Here is a 24611-nt window from a genome sequence, read left to right as displayed (position 1 = left end):
CTGAAAGCACTACTTTGTATTCTCCTCTCTTCCTGGGGAATTTTCACTTACCTTTTCAGATTTGATGATCCCTGATTCCAGGAAAGGTATCATGACAGGCCTGCCTTCGGTTTTAGGTTAGAGAGCAAGGGCATAGTAACTTGTTAAATTAAATTACCTGCTTAGAATCTCACAGCAAGGAAAGGAGGAGACTAGAGTAGAATTTAGTTCTCTCTGACTCCATAGGAAGGACACAAGAGAGAAGACTCCTCTGGGATGGCTTGTAACACAGAACCAAAGGATATGGGTCCCCTGATACAGGGACTGACAACCACAAATGAGCTATAACAGCAAGGAGATAACGTCATGTTTCCAGCCTAAACTGGTTGGCTGCCCTGTGAAGGAACTCAGATTGCAGGCTGGGACATGAAGTCTACTTTAGCAATGCAAAGACAATGCCAGCCCTGACTTATTTCAGTGCAGAAACAATGCCAACCCTGATTTACTTCAATGCAAAGACAATGCCACCCCTAACTTACTTCAATGAGAAGACAATGCCGTCCCTGACTTACTTATCTCCTTTGCTTTTGGAGATGCCGACCAACTTCTCGATGCCACCAGCATCCCGTAAGGCCTTGGCATTCTCCATGTTCTTGGTGATCACTTCATGCAGGGTGCAGCACACGGCCGTCACGGTGTCATCTGACATGGCCTTGCTCCCTGCATTGTTGCTGTTGTTCCCTCCAGGAAGCCGGTGGACCAGGTCTCGCATGGCATATTTGCCTTTAGGAAAGAAAATGAAGGGAACAGTTTAGGTCAAGGAGGAAGAAGAGGGACAATGGGAAGATAGGAACAGAGGAGGAAGAGAGGATGCAAGAAGGCACTGCATTTTCTGTGCTGTGTAGGATGATTTCAAACACACACAAGAGGAACAGGAGGGTCGCCCACCGATGGCCTCTGCGTCCAGTACATCCTCACCACCACACTGTAGATATTCAAATTGACGGAAGTCGAGGTATCACACAAAGCAGAGCATATGCATCCTTCCCTGTACTTGAAATCATTTCTTCAACACCTCTCTCCCTCCATTCAATATAAATTCCATGTAAAAACAGTTGATGTCATGCAACTAAAAAGAAAATTCTGCATGTGACTAATACACATGAATATTAACCAAATAAATTTGATCTGCAGGTGGATGGGTCCTGGCTGAGGAATACACAGTACAGAGAACCAACTGTGCGTGCTCATGGCAAAGGCCTAGGGTCTGGTAGTCCATAGATGTAGGGTTCATTCTCTTTGCGAGTGACTTTATGGCTCTAACCTTCAGTGATTTCAATTCTTAAAGCAAGAACAATAATGATACAGAAACTATAAGATCATTTTAACGATGAAGTGAGGAAACCCCTGGGAAGCATTTATTCCATGATTAATGAAGGACACAGCCTCAACAGATGTCATGTTGATATCCATGGAAGTAAATAAAATGTATGGTGACTGACACAACCGCACCAACTTAGATTGGGATCTGTATAATTTAATAGCAGCCGAATCACAAGCAGCGGGAGGAGACCCTGACAAATCATCTAATGCAGAGTCCTGCGTGCTATGGTAACCTTGTCTCTCCTATGAGCCTTAATGCATGGTTCTGTAATACAGAATTTACTAACCTGGCATGTTTTCCTTTGTGTGAGAAGTAAAGTAAAACCCAACTTTGCTTACTTAATTCACTTTATCATTACTGGCCATGCCTTTCCCAATGATAAAGGTACTTACAGTGACAGATTTATGGAGTGTTTGTAGTATACAAAGCACTTTAGACATTACCAACAGCCCAGCAAGACAATTAATGCATCCCACCTGCAGCTTCCAATTCTGTTCCTTAATTTAGTTCTGGAAGTAAACATGAGCCTGCAGCAAAGTGGGCCACCTCTAAACTTTATGGAATGTGGAACTGGCAAGTGTTCCAAGTTAGGTTCTTTACCTACCTCCCATCCCTGAACTAGACATATGTAGCCAGCTTTAATAGTTACAGGAAACATTTTACCTGTAACAGACTTCTAAATGACACCTTTTGCTGACACATTGTCTAGTGTGTGGCAATGTTGGGCGAGAGAAAGAATCCCATGGGAATAGGCAGTATCTTAGCACCAGGCAGTAATAAATAAAACACAGGGCTCTGTAACGCGATATTTTGATATCTGCTCTTATCCTTATTTTAGTGGCTTATTTTTGCTTGGACAGAAATCGCTGATGTTTCAATTATGGAAATAGACGAATGTCTGCATTCAGTTGACGACAGCGGAGGAAGTGTCTGACAGAAGTGCTTTGACTTGAAAACCCCCAAATATGGTGTATTTATTTTCTAATGACAGCATTCAAAGTGGTTTGGAGAGGATGCTTTGTGCGTGGATAGTCCTCGCAGCAAATTGCTTGATATATTTATCGTTAAATCAACTCAACTCTGACGAAGAGCTCGCTTCTGTTGAGCTCAGCATGCCTGCAGTTCTGTCACAAGCCACCGGAAGACAAATCTGTCAGCCATGGATATGAGGAGACAGACATGTCCTTGTCTCCCTGCCTCTATAAGGGAAGTGATGGAGAAGAGGGGATAGGGTGGAGGGGGGTGTTCTGACCATGGGATTCAGAGACACTTCAACTACTGAGTAATTGGGACATTTACACTTTGAGGATGGAAGACTGGTCTTGTGACCTTAATGTTGTCATGGTTGAGAGTGAAAACATTGAAGAGAGCCTTACCTGCAGAATCTCTTAGTTTGAGCTGCTGTTTTCACTTAAAAATGTCAGGGGCAAAGGTTGTGGCTTCATTGGAAGAGTGCTTACTTAGCATATGTGAAACCCTAGATTTGATCTGTAGCACTTGGGAGGTAGGGCCACAATGATTTAAAAAAAAAGCTCAAGGTCATCCATCCCTGCATACATAGAAAGTTTGAGGCCAGCTCACACTACATGAGACCTTGTCTCTAAGTAATTAAGTAAAAAAAAACCTATTTCAGACAATTGTGAATGTGTGGTTTCATCATGGCCTCCCAATCTGTAAGGCCTATAGGAGACACAACTGTTCCCATAATGTTCACGTGCCAGGGAAACCACCCCACTACCAAGCAGCTTTCTATTCAATCCTGTGTGCCAGACCACATGGACAACATGCAAAGGACCAGGATATCATTGTTGCTGGAAATGCACTGGAACCTTTTTGCTTCCAATATGTCAACTATAGCACATGAATGCTTTATTGGACTGCTAGGACTTTTTCTCAAGTTATCATAGCCTATATATTTTTAACTAGCTGAGTGAAGAAAGCAATCAGTGCAACTATTCCCAGCTAGAAGACCTCTTGGCTGACTGTGTTGAGTCCTTTAAGAACATAATGTTCTTTTTCAGTGTCTTTGTGAATGTGTTAAAAACAGATGAAAACATCTTCTCACACCTGAATTTGAATACTATTAGCATGGGAAAATTGGGCAGTAAGGAAAGTTTTCCACGTCTTTCTGGTATTTGGAAACTTAGAGGCTAATTGAAGTGGGGAAGGGAGATATGGACCACAAACTAATGGTGACTCTGTGCTCTAGGGGAGTTTGGGGAGAATGAAAATTGGTTTGGCTTGGGGTGGTTGTGGAAGGCTTCACACAGGAGGTGGACTGTCCGTTGAAAATACTTTAGGTTGGGAGAGGGGACAGGACAAAGATCATCAAATTATTTATTTATTTGTTTATTTATTTTTTGAGACGGGATTTCTCTGTGTAGCCCTATCTGTTCTGGAGTTCACTTTGTAGACCAGGCTGGCCTGAAACTCACAGAGATCCTCCTGCCTCTGCCTCCTGAGTGCTGGGATTAAAGGCGTGTGCTCCCACCACCCAGCTGATCATTTACCTTTTAATACAAAGGTTTCAGAGAGCTGGTGGTCCTGAGACGCACTTGGTTGGGTGACGATGGACAAGCATAAGGCCACAGCTTTCTCACATGCTCCTTGTGTTTATACTTAGGTTTATATCAAGTGTGCTTGCTTTCATTTGAGTCACCAGCTAACTCCTGTGGCAGATCATTTGTCACAGCCTTGGTATTACTGGTTAGGATGGGTATGCAACCACAGATACCCAGCGTTACTGCCAGTAGGGAATTCCTGACTTTCTCTCATGCTTGCTTAAGACCCTGTTTTAAGGCCCAGCTCAGCCACTAGGCCTTTGTAAAAAAAAGTATCTAGGTAGAAGAAGCCTGCTTATAGGGTTCTCACACATGGTGTGATTTTAAACACTAGGCTCATAGCCAAAACTGACATCATCAATGTAATGTAGAAGATGGGATTCCCTCAGCTCTTTCAGATTCCAATCAGACCACTTGGAGAAGCTGGATGGCTTACTGATCCAAGATCAATAAAATAAAGTTCGATGACCAAAGTGAAACACATTTCAAATTAGGCTCGTTATGAAAGCCTCCTTCCCATTTCCTCTGTCTTCATTGCCTCATCTAATAGGTTATAGTGTAATATTTGAATGACACTGTCTTCAAATGGAACCCTCTTCTAATGAATCCTTCAGAATTCATTGAAAAGATCCTTGTGAAAGTTTCTAAAACACAGGATAAGACAAACAATTGTCAACAAAGACGATGATGATGACTGAGATTATTATGCCTGGAAATGTAACAACATACATTGATCAGCCTGGGTCAATATTTCTTGGAATAACAGTTACAAAGCCCTTCTCTATCTCTGTACTTTCCTGAACTATAGGTTTTTGAATAGGCATCTGGCCTTGTCAGTGAATTGGTGTTAGTGGCCACGCCCCTTTGGGCATGGCTTCAGGTGAGCACATGACCAGAAGGTAGAGAAGCAGAAGTGGGGAAGGCTCTCTCACTCTCTTGCATCTCTCTTGGGTCACAAATCAGATTGGAAGGGCAGAGAAAACGCTGTGGTGGTTCTTTAATATTATCTGTGTAAGTTGTTCCCCCAATAAAACACCCATTTATCATTTATCTTGGGTCTAGTGAACTCATTATCACCTGTCTTTTTTGCACCCCATGTCCTTGGGTAGATTCCATGACCAGCCCACATGGCTGGCCTAGTGGTCTAGTGGTTGGAATTTGGAGCTCTCACATCCTTGGTGTATCCTTTTTTATGATATATAATGAACCTGCATATCAGAAGCACGTAACCAAATAAATAAACCTGTAACCATGTCCTTACCAGCTACATTACATTTAAAGCTAAATAAAATTTAATTAGACACAACAAGCCCATTAAGGAACTAGAGCATTTTGTGTGCGAAATTGGTATCTGCAGCCTCCTCCTGGGGCATTGGCTTGGCTCATGCTACATAGTGTAGGGGATTTCAGCCCTATGGATAGCATGGTTGGGATTACTGAAATCGTGGAACTCATAAACCTGGAGTAATCTCTGGAGAGGCAATAGAGTTGAGACTTGGAAGAGGTGAAGCTCACACCTTAAAGTTCTGTGTTCCTGACCTCAGTAGCTGAGATGAAAAGGAATGGAACTTTTCCGTCAAAAGAATATGACAGTAAAAGCTAACTGTTGAGACTTGTAGCACACTCTTCTCCCCTTGCTAACCACAAGAATGGATCAGCACTGCTTGCCCTGTCTGTGTTTATAAAACTGTCTAGGTGGGGGACCACTCCACAAATGGTCACAAACAATTAATACAGCTAAGCTGACATCTGTGGTGGCATCTGTATTTCAGTATAAGAGGAGACTAGTAAAGAAGACCAGTCCCTAGCTTTGTCTCCCCCATGGAAGCACGCACATCAGCAAAAAAATCAGCACAGCACAGAAGATCAGCTCAGAGAATAAAAAAACAAGAAGAGAAAAAAAGCAAAGGAAACATACCATCACATTCCTAAAGACCCACAGTAAATTCCTACCCAACTTCATTTCTGATATGGGCTATATCCTTATGGATGATGGTAAGGTTATCTTAAGCATAAACTCCTGTTTGTTCCATGCAGTGTGAACATGTATAACCTGATACATCACGGAAAACATGTACTCTGTTAATTCATATATGGATACCAGTTATTAACATTGGCTCCCTTTGGGCTGGAGAGATGGCACAGAGGTTAAGAGCACTGGCTGTTCTTCTAGAAGTCCTGAGTTCAAATCTCAGCACCCAAATGGTGGCTCACAGTCATCCATAATGAGATCTGGTACCCTCTTCTGGCCTGCAGGCATACACATAGACGGAACTCTGTATACAAAATAAATAAGTTTTTTAAAAAAAACATTGACTCCCTTCTAAAAATTACTGTTGAGTTCATTTTGTGTTGGCCATCTATTGCAGGGTACAGCGCTTAGATTCTAAGAGCCAAAGAGGATGTGTGACTCCAAGGAAACTGTCTTCCAACACAACAGGACTGATGCACATATGAACACAGAGACTGGCAGTGAGAACAGGACCTGCACAGGTTCAGGTCAGATGGTGGCCCAGTGCTAATGAGAGAGGTACGTGGACATAGACTCCCACCCATCACTAAGAAGCTATCTCCAAGTGACATCCATTTCTAAAGGTAAAACGACTTTTCTCCAAGTTCCTTTCTTCTTGATGCCTTCTCTCCAGTTCTCCCCTGACCAGGGGGGAAATAGCAGCAATAAGAGCAACCCTCTGGGTTGATCACACCAGTTCCTTTTCTAGCAGGAGACCTGCTCTACATGGGCTAGATTGCAACAGATACTGCAAGACATGAATATTTTTAAGTGATTCTTTTTTATGTATCTGTTACTGTACTTGATTAGAGACTTATTTAACAGAAGGAAAAATACGGAAGTGGGGCATAGTTAGGTGGGGTCATTTGGAGGTAGGGAATCCAATGACCAGTGTGGGCAGAGGTTGAGACACATTCTAGAAGATAGGTTATGGTTTCTTTTGCATTGTCTGGTAAATGTGGTTTTCAAAAACAAGTATTGACTTATGTACAAGAACGTACTTCACATGCATGAACTGATAAGCAGTTGGCCCGAGAAAATGATTCAAAGAGTAACCAACCTTTTGAAAAAGAAGTAATATTAAATGAGGCAGAATCTATTGTTTCCTCTGTGTGGTATACAGCTTTCCCAAGAGTTTCTCACTCCCAATAAATAACCCTTTCATCTGTTGGGAATACAAAATGAATTGTATTTTCAGCACCTCGAGATTCCATCCAGAGGGAGTCACTGAATTAGATCTGAGAGTTTCCACACTTTTGAGTGTCAAGGACTGCAAGGGAAGGAATGGGAATGCCAGCAAGGAGACGGTTAGGTTATGCACATCCAGCTAGCATGAGAATGATTCTAAAAATAAGAATGGCAGCTAATTAAAAGAAGGCTGAATGCAGAGCTTTTCTGAACCAGAAATGAACTGAGGTTTAGAAATATTGAAAATGATGCAAGCAGCTGATACACATTTGAACAGGATTCAGCTAATATGATTAAATAATGAGTACGATGATAGCCCTCAAAATAATTATCTCAACTCATCGCCTAGTTTTAGCAGAAGTGAGAACATTCAAACTTAACTAATTATAGCTTCGGGAGAGAAAAACCTAAGAAAGGCCCTTTCTTTTGGTTAGAATTGGCATCTATCAAGGTCCAAGCATTCTCCCAAGACAAACATTTCATAAGACAATAGCCTGCCTTAGACAGGATGTGTCAGTATTTCCATAATAAAGATTTGGTTACAGGAATGAAGTCTGGCTTGAGCACATTGGGATAGTGTGCTGAGTACAACAAGTAGCCTAATGATGGATTACAAAATCACATTCTTTCATTTTTGGTTTAGCAAATTGATTTGCACCACTGCTAAAACGGGCGGGGGGGGGGAGCTTCAATTTAGGCTACCAAGAGAGGAATATGTAACTCCTCATAGTTTGCATGACACAGTGGCCCTACTTTTTCAAGAGCATTCACATCTGTTATTGCCACTTTTGTTTTGCATTACTCTGAGAGATACGGAAAGGAGACACACAATTTCCAACTTATGTATAAGACACATGCAGTTCAAGAAGTCTCTTGTATCTTGGCACCTGCGAGTCTCATGAGTGGGAACTTTCCCACTGTGTCCAATGCTCAAGCTCCGTTCACGATATAGACCTTCGAAACGCTGGGACAATATTCCACCATCATTTATTCCTTTGGGTATTCCACAGATACTCATCAGAGTTCCATCCATGACTTCTATGTTGGACTTACTTTTCTGATACTGTTATAGACTGAAGACTAGAAAAACCCAACAACCTGATGTCTACGGTCCAGTTAATACACAACTGTATATACCCTTAGAACACACAATGCAGAAACAGCGAGTACTTATCCTTCTGCTACAGCCACCTACCTCCATTAAATGTCTTGGGAACAGAGAGTCTACAAGATGCTGCTAAAATGGGTTCATGTAGCCTGAATGTGGGAAGTGCTGTACTTGATATCCAAGGCATTGACTTATGATACCGTATTAGCAAGTTTACTTCGAATTAGAAAAGTAAATGTCCTATACAATCTACTAGACATAAAAAAATGAGCTACATGGCTAAATAAGCTTAACCCAGACTTCTCTAAATGTGCACAAACAGAGAAAATGTGCAACGGGAGAATTATGACTCAAGGGATCACCCTGTAGTTTTTGCTACCTATTCTTACACTTACACAGCAATTACTACATATTCATGCATCTTTACCACAAAACATGTTTAAATTTCATAGCAATGTGAATATAATCAAATATCAAAAGAAATAAGAATGCACGGACTCACTCTGACTGTGAAAACAGGACTGCAGACTGTGAACTCCGTGAGTTAAAATAACAAGTGGCCTGATGACACATTCTCACTGGTACAATAGTGGCCTGAATGTTATGTGAGTCCAGCCACTTTCTCATTTGGTTTAAAGCCAGTGCCTCCAGAAGGAACTCATGGTCTGGTACCATTTACTGGGCCAAAACCCCATGACTGGCTAGGTTCTAGGTCCTAGATGTGAACTTAATATTATCCTTCTTTTAAATTGGATATAGTAGAAAGTGAGATTAATATAGAAACCCACAATTGGTCAATATGCATATAGAGATGCTCAACTCTAAATGGGACATCACACCTTTCTCTCCAAGACTCATGGATCACTGTGAAGGGGTGCTATTGTACAACCAAGAGGTAGTGAATATATACAGCAAAATGGTACTTGCTGAACTTGACAGGGCCATTTGCACATATGAACTCACAGTGAGTATGACAGAATATACACCCCTATGTGAGCGCAAGTCAGAAAAGCATCAGCACAGATGTGGGTGGTGGTCATGAAGTCCCATCCCTAGGTGAAGAGTTATTGGTAAGTGGTGGTTGCTTAGAGAGAGATAGCTTTTTTTTTTCAGGGATGTGGGCCCCGAGAGATTACTAATGCTCCAGTAGTTGGTCCTATACCCATGTGCATATAGGCAGCATTAAGTGCACCCAGTGGGTGTAAAAGAGAACATAAAAATGGGAAGGATAAATAGTGGGTAAGATAAAGTAGAAATGTCCGGCGGGGGGGGGGGGGGAGAATGGAGGTATATTTGATTCAAACACATTATATGAACATATGAAATTTTCAGACATTAAAATAACAAGATGACAGAAAAAAATGTATGCTTACATTAGGTGATGGGAACAGCTAGGAATGCCTTATTCCCAAGTGCACCTGCCTTATCCTGACTTCACATATGTATACTTCCTGTGACTCTACACACTCAAGCCTTGTAGAAAGACAAAGATGCATAAGGAAGACATGTATTTACCTAAACTTTTGTCCTCTTCCTAACCGATTACATTTTATTTAAATGCAGGAAGTTTTCTGTTTTAAATTCACTTAAGTTTTGTTGTCTTAAAATCAAACAGCTGTATTCTATTTTTGGTACCTACCAACTAACCAACTACCGATCTCCAACGGTCAGTTCTAATTTTACTTCTATTCTTACTATGAGCTATCAGTACCAGAATGTCTTATGTAGTTTTCTGCAACTGGTTCCCTGTACATGATTCTGTCTGTAAAACCAACTTGTGAAGGGTTTCCTGTAGAGCAGAGGCCAGTCTCAGGAGACAGGTGTCCAAATGCAGGTAGTGGGGAGGGGACGGGGAGGTGCTGTGGGTGATGGTGCTGGCAGGACATTTACTTGATATCTTTTCTTAATACAAGATGGATCCCAAATTATAGGCCACTAGGCCCAAACCTGCCCCCAGATCTTCTGAAGCACTTGTCTCTCCATAGGAGATAGTCCCTTATCCTAGTGTGGTGGTTTTAAAGAAAATGCCTCCCCCACTGCAAAGGGAGTAGCAATATTATGGGGTGTTACCTTATTGTAGTAGGAAGTGTGTCACTGTGGAGGTGGGCTTTGAGGTATCATACATACTCCAGCCATGCCCAGTGAGATAAACCAACTTCCTGCTTCATGCACAAGATATAGAACGCTCAGCTCTTCCAGCACCATTACTGCCTGCATGCTGCTATGTTTCTCCATGATGATAATGAACTGAACCTCTGAACTATAAGGCACCCAGTCAAATGTTTTTCTTTGTAAGAGGTGCTGTGGTCATGTTGTCTCTTCACAGCAATAGAAACCCTAACTAAGACACATGGTATGAGGGGCCGGGTTCAGCCTCTTCTAGCCAATGTAACAGCTTTGTTTGAATTTACATTTCTGTTTCTGTGGTAAAAACACTCTAATCCCAAACAACTCTCAGAGGAAATAATTTATTTCTTCTTATGCTTCCAGGTCACAATTCCTTATGGAGGGAAGTCAGGGCATGAACTCAAGTCAGCAGTTTGAAGCAAAAGTCATAGAAGAACGCAAATTACTGATCCTATATCTGCTCATATCCTGCTGGCTTTCTTACACAGCCCAGGCCCATCTTCCTAAGGATGGTGCTGCTCACGGTAGGCTACAACTTTCGATATCTACCATGAATCATCAGTCTCTGACAGATAGAGGCACAGGTCAATCTGATGAGGGCAATTCCGAGACTCCCACAAATAACTTTACGCCTTGTCAAACTGACAGCTAGGCTAACTAGAACAAGATCCTTTGTTTAAAACAAATGGCAAAAAAAAAACCTTTCCATTATCCACGTCTACTTTGTTTTTGTTTTTTGTTGCCAGTACAAGTTTATAAAACTTGAACTTTACATCAGGCTTACTGTGTACTTTTTTCCCACTGATATATTATGTGCTATTTTCATGATAAAGACACTCCGCATTTTTCATATTTTTGCAGTACATGGAATTTGAGAGAAAGGATATTAGAACCCAAAGATATTGAAAAATTATTTTAATAACCGTGGGTTTATGTTTTAGATATTTCTCCCAATTCCCTAGCTAGTGAAAATAGTGTTCCTATGAACTGTGAAAATGTCTTGGGCCACATAATATTGAGTACTTCTTTGTGAATTAACCACAGTGGACATTCTGAATGGCACTGTCAGCATTATTAATCTGCCAGCACATATGCTGCAGGCTCTTGATATGTGCAAAAAAATGAAAACTTATTGGATTTATATTTGATGAGTTTAAAAGTTTTTGTATTTGTGGTACAGTAAAAAAATCAACAATTTACACCAATTATATGAACTACTCAGAAGTAGACATAAAGAAAAAGAATAAAGGGGAGACTAAGCAGATGTAACAGAAACAAAATGAGCTTTGAAGTCAAAGATCAAATCAAAGTTTACTTCTGCTAATCCTGCTCAATCAAAATGGCTATATATGAGATCTGAGCCCAACTGATAACCCACTTATTACAAGCAATATTTAACACTGAAAATGCTAGGAAAAGAAAAGGCATTGGACAGTCCTTTGAGAATTTGTTTATTGTAGTGGGATTTCACTTGCTGCTAAGGAGAAAGACATGATGAATGGGGGAGATTGTATGGAAGATTAAAAAAAGCAGAAAAATATTAGGCACTGGGTATCTGTAGTTCACTTGTTCCAGAGCCCAGCAAATGCTTGGTGTTTTAGCTTTCTTATCTATGCCATCAGTTTTTTTGAAATCTCCAAGTGTCTATTTGTCTTGTTCACTGTGGAGCTCAAGCCAAGGGTGGTGACACTGTCATTCACAGCAGTCTGAAGGTAGCTGGCTTTCAGGGCACTGGCCTCACATCAGATAGTGGTTGCTCTGGGAATAGGGGATAGCTGTTGCTGCCTTTATTTATTTTTCTGGCTGTACTTGAGGTTGGTAAGAGCAATATCTTAGCAGTGTTACCTTCTGAAGCATGGACACTAAGTGTGTGCAGCACACTGTCCTGGAATTCTCTCAAGTATACTTCAACATGAACGGCGTGCCCGTCAATTAAGCTAAGGTTCGTGTTTAAGACACAATGAAGGAAAAACACACAAGCATCATTCCTTCCAAGGAGGATGTTTCAGCAAATCTATTGGCTGCTGTCGTGTGTGTGTGTGTGTGTGTGTGTGTGTGTGTGTGTGTGTGTGTGTGTGTGTGTGTTCTGCTGTACTATTCTACTGAGAAGAATAAGCCATGAGATTCATGGAGCACACCCAATATCTCTGCCTTCATAAAGTCACTGATAATGGCATCAAGTCCATGAAGTAACCACCAACAGTACTGGGAATAGAAAAGGAGTTTTAGTTTTATCCCATGATCCCTCTCCATGCTGGATCCCTCAGAGATTTCAGAAGGGTTAATTAGACGGGTTTCATTACTGAAAACATCTCTGTGCAGCTGTGATTTTTCTCAGGGAAATGCATATGTGCTTAGGATCTTTATTCTGGAAATTAAAGATTACATGGGAGTGGTGCTCTGATTGCTTCAAAGAAGCAGTGAAAACTTCCAGTGCCCACTTCCATCTATCCAGGATGAAGCGTCAGAAGAGAAGTTTGGGCCATTGCTCTTTCACATAGAGTTTACCACACAGAGTAATGACAAATTTTTTTTGGTAATTTTTTTCCCACATGTAAGGCATTATGCTGGCTTGGTGCTTCATGACATGGCCAAGTCTTATCTACCAAGACGACATTGTCCATATGAGAGGAATATATCAAATGTTTCAGCATATCATGATATTCCCTACTGTGTGTGTATGTGCATGTGTGCATGCGTGTGTGTGCACCCCCCCCTACACACACTTATGCATGCATCCTGTCACTTTTGCTCACTGGGAAGTCAATATAACTGCAGATTCTACACATGCCATTATTTGATATTGAGTAGCTCCTGAGATGGTTTGGTAAGTTCCAATCCTAGTGATCTGAAATAGGGAGCACAAGACTATGTGGCACTCTTACTGCTGTCCACATGGGTAGCAGGATTTCTATTGCTGTGAACACACACAATGACCACAGCAGTTCTTACAAAGAAAAACATTTAACTGGGGTGGCTTGCAGTTTCAGAGGTTTATTCCATTATTATGGTGAGACATGCAGCATGCAGGCAGACATGGGCCTGAGAGGCCTACACCTTGATTCACAGGCAGCAGAAGGAAAAACTGTGTCACACTGGACAGACTCCAGCTTATAGGACCTCAAAGCCCACCCCCACAGTGACACACTTCTTCTAACAAGGCCACACCTACTCCAACAAGGTCACATCTCTTAATAATGTCACTCCCTATGGGTCAAGCATTCAAACACATGAGTCTATGGGGGCCATACCTATTCAAATCACCACACCAGACAAACACCAGCATTTGGAAACTAAGAAATAGGAACCTTGAAGTTGGACCACACCATACCCTCCAAGTGGTCCTGCATTAACTATGTGAATATGTTACAGAGTAGAGGTGCCCAGTGTGTGTGCATGATGTGTGTGCCATGGCACTGCTGTGGAGGAAAGGTACTTCATGCTTAATGGTTTTTTTTGGTGTGATCAGAGGGGGAAAACAGGAGATATGATTTGGTGTAATAAACAGAGTGCAAACATAGGGAACATTTGCAGAGGAAATAAATGCCCTGGAATAGATGCTGTGCAGAAAAATAAGTGTGCAAACATGTGCCAGAGCAGATGCTATGCAAGAAAATAAGTGTGCAAACAGGCACTGGAACAGGCACTGCAAAGGAAAATAAGTGTGCAAACATGTGCCAGAGCAGATGCTATGCAAGAAAATAAGTGTGCAAACAGGCACTGGAACAGAAGCTATGAAGGAAAATGAGTATCTAAGCGTGCACTGGAACAGATGTTGTGCAGGAAAATAAGTATGCAAACATGCCCTGAAGCAGACACCATGCAAGAAAATAATTGTGCAAATAGGCACTGGAACAGAAGTGTGCAAGCATGCACTGGAACAGATGCTATGCAGGAAAACCTTTAACTTGAGGAATGAAAATGTAAGACTTGTCAAGTGGATTGTGTTAATTCTCCAGGGACTCCATTGAGATACCAAAAGACCCAAATTATTTCTCATTCATATTCCCTTGTACTGTAGGGGTAAATGCATTTGTGTGTGTGTGTGTGTGTGTGTGTGTGTGTGTGTGTGTCTCATCTGTAAGGTGTCCTGAAATTCCTTCATGTCTGTAATCACTGTGCTGTATACAGTCACATGACTGCACCCCTTGCTGCACAGTAAATAATTTAGTAAATAATAAGTTTTCATGGCAATTTTATGAGGCTAACATAAAACGTGCTTTTCCTTAAGAGGAACATACTTTACCATTTACATCTCTTTGTTGTCATTCCATTTAAAAAGTAAAATTGTAAGGTCCAATCAATTTGTCTTAGTGAAAATATATGCTGTGCCTCCCGTGGCATCATAGATAAACACTAACAAATCATAGGGAGGCATCGTTGGCACCAGGTTCATAGTAGGACCCAACAATGCCTAGAGGAAGAGTGAGGGAAACTAAATAATGTAGTTCTTCTCTAAACATATTCTTACAAGTCAGGTTTAAAAATGGTTTAGGCTACAGAATTATTGCACATATTTTGCAGCCCTAGAGTTTTGAGTGTGTACTCTTTCCTTCTCCTTGCTTACTAAGTTTTAGAAGCATGTTCTCACTTTAAGGCATCCTGTAGCTCTTCTCCAGTCTACCAACTCATACAGTATGAGCCAAGAGATTATGAGCACTTTCATACAAGAGGGTATACCGAGACCCTAAACTGAGTCAGAGGCTTGGACTGAATCATCCTGACCCTCCTATCTCCACTCCACTCTCCTCTAAGACTCCTCTCTACAGACAGGACCTTAATACACAACACAGGAGAGGAGACACTCAGAGCAAGTGCATAACTTATTCCAAAACACCTATGTCTCATTTTGTTACAACTGTAATTAAAACTAATATAAAATACATTAGGATAAGAGCTCTGTTGCTGTCAAACTCACTTCTCAGTGTGGGGGACTTAGCTCAGTGGTAGAATGTTTGGTCCTAACCCAAGGCCCTGGGTCTGGTTCCCAGCTCTGTAAAGAAAGCCTCATGCCTCTTCACTGAAAGGCTAAACATATAAATGAAGTTGTCAGACTCCGAAGCTAAACAGACCCACAGTCTCTAGCTACCTGACCAGGGATGCAGACTCTTGTCTATAATAAATTACTTTGGAAGATTGTCTGTTAAGAATCATTCTTTTAGAAAAGCATGCTATCTCCAGTCACCATTCGGTATTTCCATTAACAGCTGCTGAAAATGACCAGCACTCTATAACTGACAGTGTCTCTAATTTTCGTGCTTGTTTCCCATTTGGAACTAAAAAAAGTGCCAAATATATAAATATGTATTCTTCTACACTCACACAGAACACCCTGCTGTCTCAGCTACCCTGGGCTCTCAGCCTTCAATCAGGTACACAAAGACCCCCTAACACACAAATACACACACATGTGCACACACATATGTGAGCATACACATGTGCAACCATGAATGTACTGGAATAGTTACTATGCCTTTGTCTTTAGGTGCCTGGAAAGTACAAATGATGGTATCTGGTTTCCCTGCTATATTAAGTTCAGAGTATGTGACCTTTTCCACCAAAGAAAGGCAAAGTGGCTGATGTTAGTACTCAGCCATCTGTTCTGACCTGTCCTTGGAGTTCTAACGGGATACGCCCTCAGCTGTAGCCACTAAGAGTACCACCTGTGCAGATTCACTATGTTCCCTTTTAAAAGGGCCCTGCCTACTTTCCATTCTCCTCTCTCCTCCAGGCAGTTGCGGAGGTTTTATGCCTTGCTTGCACTTGGGTTTTTACTTTTAAATACCAACAAGAGTGTCCTTGTACTTTTGGGTCCATTCCTAAATCTTTTTATTAATGGTACTAAGAGCCCCAAAGAGGACCCCGATTCCCCCTGTATCACCAAATTTGCTTCCTCACTGCACCTACACACACAGCTTCATGATGAACTGACATGCCAAGTCTAGCTCTCCTCATTAACATTACTTAATTGTCCTCATCAGCATCACTTCCAAGGGATTCTGACTCAGACAAGTAGCTTGACTGTTCCACAGAAAGTTGTGGAAACAGCTGTCAGTGCTTTAACTGGAAGTATCAAAGGGGAAGCTTGTACCCTAAGACTTTGAATTTCTGCTTTTACCAATCCTGAATTCTGGCCAGTTCCAGCATGAAAGGTCTGCCTTGTAACCTACTCTTCAGATTCTAAAATCCCCCTGCCCTTGCCCTTCCAAGCCCTGCCCCTCCAAGCCCCACCCCTGCCCTTCCAAGCCCCATCCCTGACCATTGGGTACTGTCCTCCCCTCAGGCCCTTGTGTACTGTCCTCCTTTGTATACAACAAAATCAGTTTTGTATTAGCAAAGAGCTTGGCAACACTCTGGGTCCTTTTTCTTGTCTGTCACACTGAAGTCCAGCGTGACCAGTTTCCCTTCTTTGCCCAAGGAGTGAGGGTAAAGAAGCCACCAGAGCCATTGGGGTTAGGAACATAGAGGCTGAAGGGAAGGCTGCCCAGACCCTGGATGGATCTTAGAGTGGTTGAAGATAAATCTTGGAGGCAGGTTCCTCGTCAAAGGCAGAGTTTTCTGAAAATTAAACTAAAACAAATTCCCTCTAGGGTGCTCCAGGCAAGGGGACTGACTCTTAGCACTAGGGTGAGGGACTGCACCTATACCATTGAGTTCTTCCAAGCCCCCCTTTTTTTTTACCAGATGAAGCCTCTCTCCTCCTTTCCCGGTTAATTCCCCATGTTGATCAGTGACTTACTGCATGCCTGAGACCACATCTTGTCTCTTCCTGATAGCCTGCTATTATCAGTCTACCCCTCTTCCTTTCACCAGGCAAGCAGCTTGATTGTTCAATACAGAACATCGTGTATAACCAACAGGAGCGGCGAATCCAAAGTGGAGTGTCCCTGTCATGAACTGCGTAAAGTTGCTATAGAGGTAGCTATGCTTGGTCATCCTGCGCTAAGTGGTTTTAAACAAAGAAAATGTAGGTGGGGTGAAGTAGGGGACAGACTATCAGAGTGCCCAAGACTTTTCTAGGCAAGGACAGAACCCAGGCAGACTGCCCAGACTATGTAATCATATGAGGCTGGCTCATACTTGGATGTCTCTGTGTTAAGGGAATGGAAAGACAACGTATATTACCAAGCTTAGCTTCATTGGCCTCAAGACTACAGAAAGAGGACTGCCTCATGGTCAAAGCAGATATGATTGTGAGGATTCTCACATATACTCACTCATGAATACAAAAGTCTGATTGTTCCTTGTGCATTAAGTACAATACTATGACTCTGGACCACAGAGTGTGGTGTTAATGTTGCCTACCACTGATACTTTGCTAAGTATACGCTTGGATTAAAAAGAGATGTCTGAGCAACTGTTTTTATTTCTGAGAACAAGCACTTCACATTTCTACACTACTCAGCAATTCTTTTGAATTGGGAAACAAAATAGATAATGGGCATGGAACCACACAACCTAGCCTAATGTCTTAAATATAGCAATCACTCAGTTGATGTTCACTGACTGAATATAATTACCAATAAGAAAAAATTAAAACAAGAACAGAGTAGATAAAGTTAAGTGAACTTTTGAAACATTTAAATTTTATTCTTGTGTGTAACAATGACACAGTTGTCACTCTAATTGGTTAAGTGTTTTAAACACATGGATATGTTGCATATCCTTAACGTCATGTAGTTTAGGTTTCCTCTAAGATTTTAAAAACCTTTGTTAGCAATAATCTAGAGTTAAAAACATAGTATTCCCACATGCGAGAAAAGAGCAGCATCCCTGAGAAGAGGGAGGCTTATCTGGTGAGAATCATACCCCAGCACCGATGCTCAGCCTGGACTACCCATGAGCACCACCTGTGATGATCTCAGACAGACAGATGCCCAGGGCCATTGAAAGGGACAGATTTGGGAGTTCTGGGGTCAGCCCAGGGTACATACTATTCAAGATGTTTCTGACGGTGACTGTCTGCATGCTGAACATTTTTTACTTGTCAAAGAATGTAGAAATCATGTATCTTTGTCAATAATCTTCCTTCAGTCAGTGACATCCTGAGCTGTCCTGACCAGGGCAAAGTCTCAGTAGGACAGTAACAATGAATTGAGTGGAAACAATTGGAAGGTGTATATTAGGGTTTTTTGTAACATGTAAAAGGTCTCTTGGGGATCTGAAGACAGAACCAACATGATTTCTCGTGTGTTCTTATTCCTACTCACACACATCTTTCAAAATAGCTTTGGAAAAAATTCATACAAAAACTCCTGTGGCATAACAACACACACACACACACACACACACACACACACACACACACACAAACACACAATTAAGAAAGCCACTCACTCATAGCCACCTAAAATTCAAAAATTCAAAGGAAGTAAAGGAGCACTAAATTTATGAGAAAAAGTATCACAGAAACTCTGCTTCATACACACACATAAATATACCATGCATATATATACATACTATATAGAGTGTTGAGCCTTACCTAAAATCAGAAAAGGAATTACAGTGTTCTTTTCCTGGAAAACAAAGGGATCTTGACTACAAAGTGCCTCCCATGAAACTCCATCAATTATATTTATCCATCCCAGAAGCATCTGCCTCACCACAGGCTACTCTCACTTCTAAATGTTTGTCAAAGTCTCCCACCAAGTCTTGCACTCAGCTGAAAAACATGAGCCTATTCACAGCCAGAACATTTGATGGAGACCTTGGAGGAGACAAGGCACTCTACCTGCAGTATAAGGATACTAGCAAAGATGCACTCCCAGTCATATTCATTATAATATATCCCATGGATAAATAATCTGACATAGCTTCCAAAAGTAATTTCTGTCACACAGAAAACTGTATAAGACAGACTGAGTAGGTCACCTGTCCTCTCCATATGTGTTCATCAAGTTCCCAGAAGAGATAAGATGAAGGATGATTGCTCACATACATAAGGCACATGAAAATTTTACTAGTAAAATATGACCATCCAGAATAATGAACATAGGGAAGTAAATAATAGCCAACAAGTGAGCGCAGACTGGTGACTGCAGACCCACACTTCCCAGGCTCGTTGGCTGACTGGTTTTTCCAGGGCCGGTTAACAAGCTGGGCCACATGTACACAAACTCCCGATTAAGTACAATAACTATATAATGATGATGACTTTCAAAACACTTCACAGTAAAACCTACAGGTCATCTTGAAATTATGGAAACAAATGTGGGCCTAGGCTTTTCAGGTGGAAACACTACTACTCCTTTCTATTTAAGAGTCAAAAAGAAATAGGAAACTTTAAGGAAACCCACCTTTGGTTAATGAGCTATGGAATGCCTGCCTGCCAGTGGCTAGGCATTTTATTTGATTATCAATTTTATTTTTAATTATTTTATATGTATTTATATGTATATGGGTGTTTTGGATGCATGTGTCATGATATTTTGTGTTTTGTCAAGTAAAGATTGACTGGAGATCAGAAGGTGGAGCTAGCTAATAGGAAACCATAGAGACCTGGAGGTCTGGACAGAAAGGAGACAGAAAGGGCAGAGACAGGATCACAGCCCTTTTTGTGTGAGGAGTCAGAGAGGTAGAAGTGACTGTGACTGCTCCTTTGCTTCTTTGATCTTTCAGCATTTACCCCCATATCTGACTCTGGGTTCTTATGGATAAGACCAATTAGGAACACGCTTCATGCATGTATATCCATACCATGTGTATGCCTGATGCTGTGGAGCATTGAAGAGGTCATTAGATGCTCTGGAACTGGAGTTATGGATGATTGTGAGCCACCACGTGCATGTTGGCAACCTAACCCAACTATCTGGAAGAGCAGTCAGTGCTTTTAACTACTGAGCCTTCTCTCTAGCACCCTGGTCATTTTACTTTAAGATGAAGCTTCCTTGAGATTGCTTTTCTGTACTCAGGGAACTAACATATTAAACTTTGCTTTGTAACTCTATAAAGGGAACATAAGTACCATTGTCCTAATCTACAAATTTATATCATCAGCCTCCTATGTACCTGCATCCCTTTCATGTCCAATGGATATTTCAAACTTTCATTTCAAAATCAAACTCTTGATTCCTCCTCTCCTCTGTCCTCCTGGTGATGGTATTTTGCTCTCCATCTGTCAGCATGTCTTGCTGGTTCCACTAGGTTCTGACTCTGTAGCCAAGCCTTCCTGATCACTCCCCTTCCCTACAGCCTAGAATCTAACTAACATCCAGGAAACACTCTAATGTCAATCCAGGCTTGACCTCTTTGGCCCAAAGCCCCAGAGAAGCAATCCATTCCTTACCCGCGCATAACAAGCACCAGCATCCAACTCTCCCCTGCTCAGTTGCCAACTAGGATGCATGCCCATTTTTGCTGCACTCCAGCTGCCTCCTACACCATGGGTACTTGATGCTCTCAGATGTTTCCATGATCAGCTCCTATCCAAGAGTCATTTCCTGACCACTACATTGAATACCCTTTCTCCTTTATACTCTCTGACCTTTTATCCTCTTTCATCATCTCTATACCATGAAGTAAATACTGTTTTCTTGCTTGGGGGACAGTCTGAAACAGCAGACCATGGCTCCATGAAGCAGAATGCTTGATGCTAAACTGTGACCGGCGCACAGCAGGCAACAACAATTATCATTCAAATGAATAAATAAATAAATTCCATTTCTTGGAAGTCAATAGACAAGGAGAAAATGACATGACACTAAGCTCCCCATAGTTAATGATTTTTATTACTGGACGATGACAATTACATTAAACAGTCTATTAGACTTTAATGGCATAAGAGCTGGACTGTGACACTAGCAGTCAGAAAGCCAGACATCTCTTTATATCTAATTGGTCCCTGGAAAGTTTTAAATACTACACTCATTTCGCCAATAATGACTCTCTATGTGTAGATAAGAAATGATCATCTAGCACAAAACCTGTCCTGCAGACTTATTAACTTAAAATGTAACTCTTAAATCTCATCCTGCATTCACACTCCACTCAGTGAGGTAGAGAAGGGCACTCAGGGGATCGGCTTGGGAAGCTGGGGCTCATGCCTGTGAGAGGCATATCCTCTTGAAGTTGGCCTTGGGTTGTGGGAACGACCTTGGGGGTCATACCTACCATCTTTCAGGTTCAGTTGTTCTGGGACAGTGCTTTGTAAATGGAATCCATGGTCCCTGAGGTCCCATGGAGTTTGTCTGGCGGGGAGGGATGTGGGAGTCTAGAGAACCCATGTCTGATTCTCAGTTTCCCCATGCACTGTTACTAGAAAGAGCACTGTCTGGAGAACACACAGGTATGCCCATTGTGATTTTTCCTTTCTTTCTTTACATGAACAGGGTTGCTCTCTCTGCTTCAGATGGCTATGGGATAGAACTAAGATACCACCCCAACATGGCCTAAATCTGGCCTGTGAAGGAAACACATCTAAGCATGGGTCACTAATTTTTTTTCTAAGACAGAACTTTCCAGTTCTTCAGCTTTAGCAACATCAAAGGGAGATTGAATCAAGGTGTCCATTAACAGGTAATTGAAAATGGATTCCAATGATAGACACTAATGAGACTTTTAAAATGAAAGGCAAAAGAAATTCAGAGAAGCTGTTCCCAGCTACAGTGAAGGGCTTTGACAACCCTTAACCCTAGACACATGAAGACTGCTTCCTAGATTTAAATCTATGAATCAAATCAAAACAATGATGAAAATGGAATGATACTGAACCCTGCTCATTCAAGCAATAAAAAGTATTCAGTTTTGAGTATGGCTGAGGAAAAACAGTGCATTTGTCTAAGGAATGCATTTTCAACACAATTTTACTTTTATATTTAAATTTTAACTAAGTTTTGTAAATATACATATTATTTTGATGAACTGTATTTTGCTAATATCTGTAGTAATAAAGTAATAGAGAAATAACAATTAAGACATTGATTGTTTAAAGTCTGATACCATGAGAAATATTTACATTTTAATTTTTTATGTAAAGTACTATAAATAAGAGGCTTTGGGACACAAAATGCACAAATTGGCAAAATTTGGAGAGGGGGATTTGTGAAAGGGGTCTGTGTTTATGGAAGTGAAAGGATGATAGGGAATTAATAAACTTAATTACTTCAATGAATATTTTTATATGTTGTTAAAAATGATGATAATAGTAGATATTATACCACTGACATACAGTCCTTGGTATATTAAAAAGTTGTTTTTTACACTTACGGGTAGTCTCCATACCTAGCAGTAGATGGCTGACATAAAACAAACTCAATGGTATTTTCGAGGATTTATATAATGCTTTGTGTAGTCACTTCCCCCCCCCCTTTACCTTACAGGGTTTTGCTTATAAATTATGGTTGCTGGTTTTGTTTTTATATAATTTCTGTGTGTGCAAATGTGTGTGTGTGTGTGCACCTACATGTGTTTCTTGTGCTTTGGCTCTTTTTTCTGTTTGTTTGTTTTGTATTATTCTGGTTTTTATAATTTTATCATTACTATTAGTTATTATTATTTATAATGTGTTTTTATGCCCCTCCCAGGTGTAGTAATAGGAATAGGTTTACTTCAGATTACCCATCATTTTACCCATTATTATTCAGAATGGTGTTTTCAATTATAGGTTGTCCTCATGACTGTATATATGTGATCTTGCCCTCGTGACTGTCTACAGCTTGAATTCAAGTGAACTTTGCTCATATGACCTTGCCTGACCCTCAGAATATCCTCGGTATATAAATTGTCTGACGCCTTTAGTTCATCTCATTTTTTAAGGCTCCACTCTTCCAGTTTCACACCAACAAATAGAGTGATAACAGTTTCCAAAGTGCCTCTCTGCTTCTAGAACTCCTAAGCCCTCCACCCCATGCCTGGGTGGAGCCTATCAGAGCTGGGTTCCTTTGGAGTCACACAGGGAAATGACAAACAAGGTAGACAAAGCTGCTGCCTAAAGACTCTGTGGGAAAAAGGCAATGCTGTCTTTCTTCTGTGTTCTCCCTTCTGTGCTGCACTGCTGTGGGTAAAAATGCCGGGTGTGTACAAGAGAACACAGGCGTCCTGAGGTAGGCTTGCTGCACCGTTTCTCACTCAGAGATCATGACTTCCACTTCAGAGGAACAAGTCTCAGGCTTGCAGTACGGAATAAGGATTCAGAGGAGGCCCACTGTGACTCGTAACTCAAATTTTTTACCTAATTCTAGTCTTTTTTTTTTTTTTTTACGAGACAGGGTTTCTCTGTATTGTTTCGGAGGCTATCGGTCCAGCCTGGCCTCGAACGCACCCTAATCCTAGTCTTTTGCTTCATGGAAAACACTTCCATTTTCTTTCTGCTATGAAGATGATTAGGCATGGTATAGTTCCTTCTTCATTAAGCAACATCTTTGACAATATTCATCACCTAACTTCCCTGTTTCCAGACTACTAGCTCTTTTTCCATAGCCTGAATGACTGAAGTACCAACTGGAAAGAAACACAGTTCCAATGTTGGTTGTTTTTTTGGGGGGAGGCATAAAGCAGAAGGTAATGCACACCACTAACTGGACTGCTAGGTACCAGGCTACTCAGAAATATTCAGTTCAGGCAATGGAATTACTCCTTGGCTTTCCCTAATGTTTTGTCATTCTTTATTTCAGTAGATTAGCAACTGCCCCAAAGGCAAGATCAAAGGTTTGGCCTTCAAGGGGATGAATTAACAGCTCCTAGAATCTGAGGCAGTCTCCACACTGAAATCCACAGGTGTCTTTCACAGGACACATGTGACCAGTCAGGCTACAGGAAGGAGACAAGATGGAGGAGAATAAAAAAAAGTAATTTAAAGCACACAACCACCCTTTCCTGCGTCTCCCCTGCACCAGACAGCGTTAAGAACATTCTGTCATGACATAGTTGAAGCAAAGAATAATCCACAGCTTCTCATCCACATTTTGTGGGTTTTAACACCTGCCAGTTCATAACTGAAGACTGAAAATACTTCTGAAAAAGCCTACATCTGAATTGAAGAGACATTCGTGTGTCACTGTCCCCTAAACAGCAGCATATATTAGCACAGAACATGAATTATGATAAGTCCTCCAGGGAAGCTTCGAGGTCTACAAGAAGAGCTGTATAAGTTATAGCAGATCCTGGGCCACTTTATGAGATGGCCCCTGCACCACTGCTGTCTCTGCACAGTGATGACAGCCTTAGACTTTTGTTCAATATTCTCAACAGCTCCTTTAGCCTGTCCCTTGATCAAATTGGTCTTTGAATATGATGTTTTAATAGGTGCTTCTTTAA

At 41.3% G+C, this 24611-nt stretch overlaps 1 protein-coding gene across 5 annotated transcripts in view; it reads right to left on the bottom strand.

Annotated features, from left to right (window-relative positions):
- The window catches only part of Ctnnd2 (catenin delta 2), an 814201-nt gene that overhangs the window by 46116 nt on the left and 743474 nt on the right, over positions 1-24611 (bottom strand). For all 5 annotated transcript variants that reach the window (XM_040757687.1, XM_040757684.1, XM_040757683.1 and 2 more), the window contains one exon: positions 552-762. In XM_040757687.1, coding sequence (XP_040613621.1) covers positions 552-762 — 211 coding nt within the window. The remainder of the gene's footprint in view (positions 1-551; positions 763-24611) is intronic.

This window comes from Mesocricetus auratus, unplaced genomic scaffold, assembly GCF_017639785.1.
Source record: "Mesocricetus auratus isolate SY011 unplaced genomic scaffold, BCM_Maur_2.0 Super-Scaffold_100015, whole genome shotgun sequence".
NCBI lineage: Eukaryota > Metazoa > Chordata > Mammalia > Rodentia > Cricetidae > Mesocricetus > Mesocricetus auratus.
This window is presented reverse-complemented; position numbering and strand designations above follow the sequence as displayed.